At 34.0% G+C, this 10,427-nt stretch overlaps 2 protein-coding genes across 2 annotated transcripts; both read right to left on the bottom strand.

Moving 5' to 3' along the window:
• On the bottom strand, nt 1,066–2,516 carry LOC109223547. The gene is made up of 4 exons (XM_019387912.1): nt 2,299–2,516; nt 1,927–2,146; nt 1,724–1,769; nt 1,066–1,384 (listed from the first exon to the last, which is right to left on the bottom strand). Exons 1-4 carry the CDS (start codon nt 2,423–2,425, stop codon nt 1,283–1,285), a joined length of 495 nt encoding a protein of 164 aa, XP_019243457.1. The 5' UTR covers nt 2,426–2,516; the 3' UTR covers nt 1,066–1,282.
• LOC109223546 (glutamine synthetase, chloroplastic) lies at nt 3,232–8,716 on the bottom strand. Its single transcript, XM_019387911.1, has 14 exons — nt 8,615–8,716; nt 7,202–7,469; nt 6,950–6,989; nt 6,745–6,848; nt 6,581–6,629; nt 6,373–6,479; nt 5,808–5,895; nt 5,547–5,675; nt 5,376–5,450; nt 5,217–5,270; nt 5,086–5,123; nt 4,090–4,249; nt 3,938–3,998; nt 3,232–3,618 (listed from the first exon to the last, which is right to left on the bottom strand). Exons 2-14 carry the CDS (start codon nt 7,453–7,455, stop codon nt 3,479–3,481), a joined length of 1,299 nt encoding a protein of 432 aa, XP_019243456.1. The 5' UTR covers nt 7,456–7,469; nt 8,615–8,716; the 3' UTR covers nt 3,232–3,478.

Consider the following 10,427-nt stretch of genomic DNA (forward strand, 5'->3'; position numbering starts at 1 on the left):
ACAAAGTATAGTAAAATTAAAGAATCTAAATTAGGTAGCTTGTCTAAATTCCAAAAGTATTTACAATGCCTTTGGAGAAGTTGGTGCAATGGTAATTAAAAATATCCATGAATAATTTTTATAGTTTAATACCTTTAATATTCACCTTAATAGTAATTTATGAAAATAGTGAATCAAGAAAAAGACCAAGGGATTTAAATAAAAGGGATTTGGGAGTTTAGGTTATCTAACGGATAGATGGGTAATTTTTAAAAGTTTACTTATGGTAAGAGTAAATTCAGCCGAACAGTATAACAGAGGTTAAATGTAGACAATATTCGAAAGTAAAGGAATAAATTTAGACCTTTCCACAAGTTTAAATATATCATGACATATTTGATTTGTCTTACATTTGTCCTCTATATTTTTTTTATTTCATGAAAGTCTGCACCATTAATTTGAGCTCCCAATCTATAATCAATAGAATGACAGTTGACGCAGCTCAGTTAATTGAACAAGGTTCACTCATCAATGTAAATGAATCTCATTGCTGAATATATAGCTTTTAATTTAAAATATAATATGATCTTATAATTAAATATCTAGGTTACTAAAGTATTTGTTTTGATGTTCAAAGTTCAAACCATCTACTAGTGTGTGGTAAATGTTGCTGGTTTTCGTTGTTGTTGGCCTAAATATTGTAATGTTTCTATTATTTGACAATTCATGCTAATCAATTTGTTAATCACGAGTCCCCCCCCCCCCCAACCCCCACACACATACACGAAAATTTACACGCCATTATAGTCCCTAATATTGAAATTACTACCTTTTTTGTCATCCATCTTTTTTAGCATTTTCAAATTATGCATATTTACATTTCTCTTTCTTTTTTTCTTTCTCCTTGGATTGGGGTGGCAAATGATGGTACACTAAGTTACTTTTATTTATCGCGAGACGTATAAGGTTAATTAAATAATTACATAGCTTAACGTTACTTGCAAGAGTAAATAAAATAATATATTTTAATGTGAGATTTTTCCGCGCAAAATCATATTCATATAGTCTCAAGGTGAACACCGGAAAAAAAAAATTATATTCAATTCACTCTTATTAATCAATAAAAGACCAAGAAACAAATCAAACAACTGTTTCTTCAATCTGCTCAAGACAAAGAACAAAATCAATACATATTACATACACACATTAAAACTTAAAGGTGCGTAAAATGAGAGATAAAGAAAAAATAATATATATTTTTCTATATAAATAAATTATGAAACTGTTCAAACTCTTCCTTTGCTTAAATGTCTCGAGTAGCAACATCTCCAATTCCAGCATGAATAGCACCAGTGCAGAACATTTGTGTCCCACTCAATATTATCAATATGACCTCCAAGGTCCTCTGCAAAATTATAATTAAAAAACTTATCACTTTATATTGCAAATAACTTTTCCTATTCACCTTCAAAAGTGAATCTACAATTTAGAAACAATTGGTACAAAATAGATTTACTTTATTTATATGTTTTAAGTCATTTTGTATGTACACATATTGTCCAAGCAAAAATAGTAAGCATGGTCGAACTTGCTAACAAAAAAATATATTGGAACCGCTTATGTTTATTTTATTTTATTTTCTAAAGAGCAGCCGGTGCACAAGGTATCGCGCAGGATTTGACGAAGGATAACATTCTTGAAACCGCTTCTATTTATTATTATGACTCAAAAAGTGAAAACTTACCAAGTTTGAGTCAGTCCACCCCATATCAATCTCCTTACAAGCCAACCTGCAGCCCAAAAAAAATAATATAGAATTACCACCCGCAAAAGTTGCAGTACTATGAAATTTATATATCATATATAATTTTAAAAAAATTATAAATATGACATGCCTCACGCAAAACATATAATTAAACTTTAGTGGTAAGTGGTAGTATTATTTACCCCATGGCAAGTAATGTGAGTAACCAAGTAGTGAGAGAAGAGAAAGCAGCTGCATGTAAATTGGGAGCATTCCATTGTATCACATTCTGAATTCCAGTAAGTGAGGTAATGAAGCCCACCACTCCAGCAATAAGTGAAAATATGATGACAAAACCAGTTGCCATGTTTCCAAAAGGAAAGAATATAGGAAAGATCTTAGCTGGGATTGACAGAGTTGATGCTGCAAATATTTTTTGTCACACGTTAAAATCATCGACGCCATTTTTATATTCAAGAAAAAAATATTTATTAAATATATTGGGACTAATAGGGGACACAACTTCTGTCTTGACAGGATGGTGCTCTGAACGAAAAAGAGATACGACGAATTACCTGTTTCTTTGGATCTTACTATGGCATGATTGACAGCCCAAGAAGCAATTACAATAACAACGAAGTAAAGCAAGACATTAAGTATCAAAAGCATAAATGCTGCTGATTTTCCTGCCCCTGATGCCATGGCCTGACAAGTTAAGCTTTGACAGAAGCAAAGAAGGGAAATTTTAATGAATTACTCACTTTTGTGATTTCAATTACAGAATGCATATGTATATAAAGCCATGATTGTTCCATTCTTTATCTAGACAACATTGACAGGTTATTGCTTTTTTCACCTTTTCCTTAAAAATATTGTCTTAAAGGCAAAGAAATGACAAGAATATCTTGGACTAATTTTCAGTTGTATCCTTGTAGAGGAAAGGAATCACTTTGGCTTCACACAGATGTAAAAGGTACTTTAAAATATTCTAAAGAAAACACAAGCTTGTAAATGCAGTTATGCATCTTTTTCTCAACTGGACTCTTCATTTGCTGTGCACCACCTGTAAAATAAGCATGAAGTTGATATGACCATATGATGAAAACATGCAAACAATTCAAAGTTCAACATAAACATGTATCTAGCAAACACAAAGTTCTGGAAAATGGCATGCTGGACACAGATATCCGGAGCGATGTAACATATTTAAATCCAGATAAAGGAGGAGAGTTGTGACAGATCGATGACCAACATTGCAATAATCTATTATGATGAATTCTCAAAAGAGCCATAACGATACAGAATATCTTGGATAATTCATATAACTGACTGAACTAGTTTGTAACTGAAATGTACATGATTGATTAATTAGAACAAGGTTTTCTCATTCTGCCCTCAGTTATAGATGGATCAAGGAAAAAGAGTGTCCATTATTCATGACTACTATAAATATGTTCAATCTTTTGATTTTGGGCAAGAAGAGTATATCTTGTGTTCAAAGATCAGAATGGCAGAAGTAATCGATTCATCTGGAGAAAAGAAAGGTAATGATGATCAAAGTAGTCCAACAATTACACCTCAACTCCAAAGCAGTCTCATTGTCTTAAGGAACCTCTTTTATAGGAATAACTGATAAATTGTGGTTCCTTTACAAGATTTTCCCTAAAAGGGAATCTAAACAAGGTACAAGTTTCTTCACTTAGCAGCTCATGAACTCTAAGAAGATTATTATGGATCATTCTGCCCTTAAATAATCTAAACATTCAATGCGAGCTTTTGAGCAGCAAGAGCTTCAGCCTCAAGGGTTGGCTCCCACAGAATAGTGGTTTCGGCAAGTAATCCGGTCACAACATAGGGGTCCATGTTTGAAGCTGGGCGACGGTCTTCCAAATAACCTGCATCCACCAATCCCATAAACAAAAAGAGAAACAAACAGCATCAGAAAGACTATCATACCAGCCCAAGTGTACAGCTAAATAGTTAACCGCTGTTTTAAAAGGCAATGAGAAACATCGATACATGGCTCGTGCATAACTGTTCAGAATAGTGTAACTCTTATTTTGAGATCCAGTATTTTAACTTGCTTTGTAGGATAGATGTATGTTGATAAAAGTGGTCCACAAAATAATCTAATTTTCATTCTTTGCACAGAAAACAAAAGGAATATATTAATGTTACTCATCTAATAAAGCAGAAGCAGAAGCAGAAACTTACCTTTGCCTTGCTTCTCAGTGTCACGCCCCACACGGATTGAGGCACCACGGTTAGCAACTCCCTGCAAATTTAGAAATTCATACAGGAATGAGGACAATTGGTACGGCCTATTTATGTCCAAGTGAAGGAAAGATCAGCAGCAGCAGGCATACCCATGAAAATTTGTCAATACTTGCAGTTTCATGCTTTCCAGTCAACCTTCTCTCATTTCCTTCTCCATAAGCACTTATATGCTCCTTGTGGCGAAGGGAGAGATTCAGAATTGCTTTCTTTATTACTTCAAAGCCTCCCTCTTCTCTCATACTTAGTGTACTGCAAACGACAAACCATGAATACTTATTAAGTGAATCCTTCAAAGGAGCTTTACTATGAAAACCTAAGTTGCTCGGAGTCTAGTGTGGGTGTACGATATGGGTGGAGATCTAGAGGTCGTATCCTTCATGATCTAAATCTTAAGATTCGGGGTCACGGATACTGGTGCGGATACGTCTGCGGAGATTCGGCAAAAAATAATTCAAATATCTAAAAAAATAGAGTTATAAAAATATGTTTAAATTATGAGACATTATGTGGAAAATTTACAAGGTATTTCGAGAAGGAGAAATGATTGATCAAGAGGAGAATCCAAGAAGGAGATAAAAGGAAAATGACTGACATAGAAATTTCTATACATAAGGAAATTTTATTTTCTTCGGTTTCACCCTAGCTTTTGTTTTGACTTCAGAAATCATTGGATTTGTCCTGCATTTCTCTGTCGATTTTGGTCAGAGTACCCAAAATAGGTTGACCATATCCGGATCAGATTCTACACCTACGTCGTGTCGACACGGGTGCGGGACCAGAAGTGAAGAATCCGAGCAACTTAGATGAAAACCATACATTGATTTTCAGAAGAAGAAGTTGCTAAATTGGAAAAATGAAAAGCGAGGAGGGGGGATTGTTAAACAGAAAACAGGAACTTGTGGAAAGAAAAATCATGAAATAAAATGATGAGTGTCGTAAAAGTCACTTGGGACTAATTTGTAGCTGTAGCGACTACCACATGTTGAGCAAGTGACTTATGTCATTCCCATTTCAGTATTTAAAAGATTCATATCCCAGATTTTACTTTTAAGATTGCCAGTTTCTCTCTTGAAAAAGTGAACTACCTGTAGTTAGTGTGGCATCCGGCACCATTCCAGTCACCCTGTAAATACCATGACCAGAAAAGAAAAAATGAAGTTTCATAACTAAACATAATTTGTAAAATAGAAAAGATTTATCAAAAATTTTAGATCACCTCAATTGGTTTTGGATCAAGTGACAGAACAACTCCTGCTTGTTCAGTAATTCTCTGTTAGATCAACGAACAAAAAACAGAATAAGTAAATCTGATTTCTCAGTCCAGTTAATAACGGTAGGAGATAAACCATTGCAACAGTCAAAGGAAGAAAATTACCTCAAGGATGTATCTAGCACACCAGATGTGATCTCCAGCTTCAATTCCCACACTAGGACCTACTTGAAATTCCCACTGCCACAAAAACAATAAAGTTACTCCTCCAATTAAAGGACTATAAGTGAAAGTGATGTTATCGTAATAGACAAAAAAATATAACAAATATTGTACCTGTCCCGGCATAACCTCTCCATTGGTACCACTAATGTTAATTCCAGCATACAGGCAAGCCTTGTAGTGAGCATCTGATATATCTCGGCCAAATGACTTATCCGCTCCAGCACCACAGTAGTAAGGACCCTAAAGTTTCCATGATGATAAAATAGTTATGGGACTGATAAATTGAACTGATTTTATAGCAACACTGGGGTTGCACTTGTGATGGATGATTTTTGAGCTGCCGATCATTCTATTGTGCAAAACAACTATTACCTGAGGTCCGGGGTAGCCTCCAACAGGCCAACCTAAAGGCCACTTCACATTTTGTTGGAGTAAGGTGTACTCTTGTTCTATTCCGAACCTAGCCAACACCAATTGCTAGACAATATTAGCAATATGATATTAAAATTCAAAAACAGGAAGGAAGAAGAAAACAACATGACACGATATAACAACATATACTCTTTTGATCCCATTTTCAGTGAGAGAAAAAATGATTTGCATTAACATCAAGAAATGATTGTTTCATTTTCATCATCCATCAGTTAAAAGAGTTTTCTTTTCAAAACAGTTAAAAGAGTTAAGAAGCATATTTTGAATATTGCTTAGCATTTATGCACAAGGAAACACAATGTCTTAGTAAATTCATTTTCGAGGAAGTTTGTGAATGTGGTTTTACTCGATTAGTGAACGATAAGCAATATTAATTTTGTTGGTTTGTTGAAAGGGAATAGTTGGTATTCTCTTTTTTTTGGGACACAGAAAAAAATAATGCAGAAGAATAAAAGCTAAACAGTACATAAAACTAGTGAAGTGAGGCAGATGAATCTAAAGTTACCATGGAACTTCAGATACAACTTTTGAGTCGCTAAAAATCTGAGCAGCTTTATGGCGTTTGTTCGTTGGAATTGGCTCTCCAGCTGGTGTGTAGGCATCACAGATAACCTGTTTCAATTTACATAAACAATAACGCCAAACTTCAAAACCAATGAGATCAAACATTCAGTAGAACATCATGAACCAGTATTGTTAACTAACAAACTCACCAAGATGTTGTTACCACCACGGAAAGGGTCTTTAAATATTGCCTGAGGGCTGATGTAAAATGATATGAGGTTAGCTTTTGAAAGAAAAACAAAAAAACAAAAAGGAAGAGTGTAAGAAAGGAAAAATCTTCAAAAAGAAGAAAAAATTCATTTGCTGATCTTACTATAGAATGACTTCACTGTCTTCTCCAGGTGCTTGTCCAGTACTTGATCCATCGTAGTTCCACTTTGGGAGCTCAGAAGCATGCTTGACTGGCTTTGAAATAGTCTGAAAATTCAAATGCAAGAAATTAAGAGACGATTCATGACAAAATATAAATTCAGTTTCTCAAACTTTCATTGATTAAGTAAAGAAGCAGCATTATGTACCCTTGATTTACTGCGCATGTCAATTCCAGATCCTCCGATCCTGTTTTTAAGGGAACAAAATAAGGTCAGTCTGTCCACAAAGAACTAGCTGCAAAAAGGCAGTGAAAGTGAAAAGATAATGATAATGGTCACAACCCTTAATTCCCTACTATTTTAGTTTGAAAGTTTTATCTGAATAATTTAATTTTATAAACCTTTCGAGTGAAACGTTGAATAAACAGTAAGAGGTGTGTATAGGAAAGAATGCTATACCAAATATATTCAGCAATGATCTTGTCAGTGTATGGAGTTACGTCCAAGTTTAGCAGCTGTTCCACTCTGTTCACAGTGCCACTATCAGATTGGAGAGCAAAGACTCTAAATTTGGCAGAGCTTTTAACAGCAAGTCTTTTATTCTGCTTCAATACCACAGAACTCCACATCTTTGAAGTCAAGGGATTAGCATCTGTTGAGCTCTTTGTCATTCTCATCTGCCATTGTGCAGATGGAGCCAAGATCTGAGCCATCTTCACCTAACCAACTGAAATGTTCAAATAAAAACACAAGGAACTTTAGCACCAAATTAGGAGTTTAAAATCCTATCAAACTAATATATGTTCATCAGATAAACTAAATAACAGGATTTTACTTTTTAAGTCGTCTTATTGTCATGCCATTCATGGATAAACTAATAAATTTCAATGAAGTTATGAGTAATGAACGATGCAGCTCAGCCAGTATACCAAATATCTTCTGAGAATCAAGAATTAATAAGTAACATAATCAGGTCACACTGTACTTTAAATCTAAGTTAAGGATGCAGTCTAGTTTTGGAAAAAGAAAAACCTGTCCTTTGTATTTTCTGTTATGGGTGATAATTTCAGGGAAAAAATATTGTTTTTCCATAATTGAAATACTTTTGCCACCTTTAGAGTTATTCTCCATTGTATTATTAGAGACTGATCTAGGGCAGCTTTTGCCCCCTAGCTTTCGGCTCTAACTATGTATACACATGCAGAAAATTTTTAAATGTAACAAGGGCAGCCCGGTGCACTAAGCTCCGACTACGCGCGGGGTCCGGGGAAAGGTCGGACCACAAGGGTCTATTGTATGCGGCCTTAACCTGCATTTCTGCAAGAGGCTGTTTCCACGGCTCGAACCCGTGACCTCCCGGTCACATGACAACAACTTTACGGTTACGCCAAGACTCCCCTTCAAAAATTTAAAACGTATACATATAATAAGATCACACTCATTCTGACTCACTGGCTCTAGATCTTAGATTAGCCTTTGTTACAATCTGGTATAGTTTGCATACATCCATAGAGCAGATAAAAAGAAACAACAAACAGATACTTGGCTGTGCTTTAGTTCTAAAGTTGGATAATATGATGATTCTAACATCAGTAGCAGTTTATGCACATACTGCACAGATCACAACACCACAAGTACCCAAAAAAAGATAGTAACTTGAGTTTCAACTTGGGTCCTGAAAATGAAATCTTGAAAAAGAACAGTGATAAAACAGCAAGAAAAACTCATTGATGATCCACACATTGTGTTATCAGCAAAAATACCCCAAGAAACTAACAACCCCACTAACCAATTCTAACAAAAAAAAGTTTCTTTTAGTCATGAATGCTTAAAAAAAACAGACATTGTTGGTACAGAATATAAGTTACATACCTAAGTTGGTAATGCTATGCTGGAAAAATAGTGTTGAAGAGAGAGAATATGAAGATGGTGAGTAACAAGAATTTTTTTTGAGGGAAGTCTTAATTATAAAGGTAACAAGATTGAGTGGATATGGAAAGTTTATTGGCTTTTCCATAGTAGATAGGGGTGTGTGTGTTGAGTGGAGGAAATTAGTTTTTGGTTTGTATAAGGTCACCCCTATACCAGATTCAATCATTTTTTTTTTATTTCTCCTATCATTTAAGATAAGGCTTTTTTCTGTAACCTTTTCTTCAACGTTTGAATAAAGACAAGATTTTGAATAAACTAATCCATTATTTTGTAGTATTTTAATCTGTCATTAATTATTTAATACTACTCTTGCTTGTAAGTTGTATCATTATATGACTTTGTTTAACTTTTGTCAGACATTGATGATCTAGTTCAAAAGTTTTGGGAAAAGGTAAGAAGTTGTTTTCCTTTATTGGGTTTTTAATTAATTTCTGACTTTCAAGAATTTTTTAATCTGTTATGTACATATTTATTTTTTATTTTTTGGTTATTAAATACTTTTTGCTGGTCCTCTCTTTTAATATCTTAGATTAGAGTAGACTTGTGAATAGTAACAGGTGAAAAAAGAAGAGAGCATTTGGTAAGATTAAAAATCTTATATAGGTGATATTATATGAAATTGCGAAAATTAGATAACAAGTCTAATTCCTGTTTTGACATTTTCAAATATTGGCAAAGTTTTTGTTATTTTATTTACCTCTTTTGGTTTTCACTTGCGTATCAAATGTGTTTTAGACCTATTTCGGCTCTAACCATTTAGTTAGCGTTTGGAGATAATTTGGTTGAAACTTGAGAAATGTGTTTTTAAAAATGAGACGAGAAATGATTTTTGAAAGTTGAAATTGTGTTTGGATATGCACTTTATTTGAAAAGAATTTGAAGTTTTGTGAGTAGAAAAATGTAGAAAACTATTCTAGAATTGTTTTTGGGATTTGAAGATTTTGTTTTCAAAATTTGACAAAAAATGATTAAAATCTAAAAACAAACAGATATTTGAAAAAAAAACTCCCAAATTTTATGGTCAGAGTTAGACTGGAGCTTAGAATTTGGGAAACATCCCCCACCAACCCCAACTTCCCCCACAACAAAGGTGACAAGGTTGTATAGGAAATAAAATGAATAAAGGTCAAATTCTTTGAAAGGTGACTTAGTTATATGTCTATTTTTTTACTCAATATAACAAAGTGGAAAAAGCCTAATAAACCTCAAATAGTTAAATTTATTACTCATGAAGAAAAAACTCCAATTATTGAAGGCAGTGACACCAAACTACGAAAGAAAAAATGTAAATTGGGGCCTTTTCCGTTTCAAATACCTGTAGAGGAGATCCTTTACCAATAATAGAAGGCATCATATGTAATGATGTTGATGTTTATGTTGATTTTGAATGTTTAACTTAAGGTTCACACAAGCATAATAGTTATTATCAATAAAGTAGGATAAAAGTGAAAAATCAAGATTGCAAGGTAGTTAGGGTGATCTTTAATCATCCGCCTAAACTTTGGTTAACAAAATTACTCGATACTTATGTAGGTAAAGGGTGATGTTCTGAGAAAATCAGGGGTAGAGGGTGTGAGCGTTACTGTGTTAAACCAAAAATCAGGAAAAAAAAACTGTTAGAAAAAATAAAAGAAACTGGAAAAACAGAAGAGTTTAAGAAATATTCCGAGTCCACAATTTTCTTGTGTATCCTTAAGGAATTTTAACCCCCTCACACGTTGCCAAGGTAATGGATTAAATCCTCCCAAGATAA

Source organism: Nicotiana attenuata, chromosome 3 (assembly GCF_001879085.1).
Source record: "Nicotiana attenuata strain UT chromosome 3, NIATTr2, whole genome shotgun sequence".
Classification (NCBI taxonomy): Eukaryota; Viridiplantae; Streptophyta; class Magnoliopsida; order Solanales; family Solanaceae; genus Nicotiana; species Nicotiana attenuata.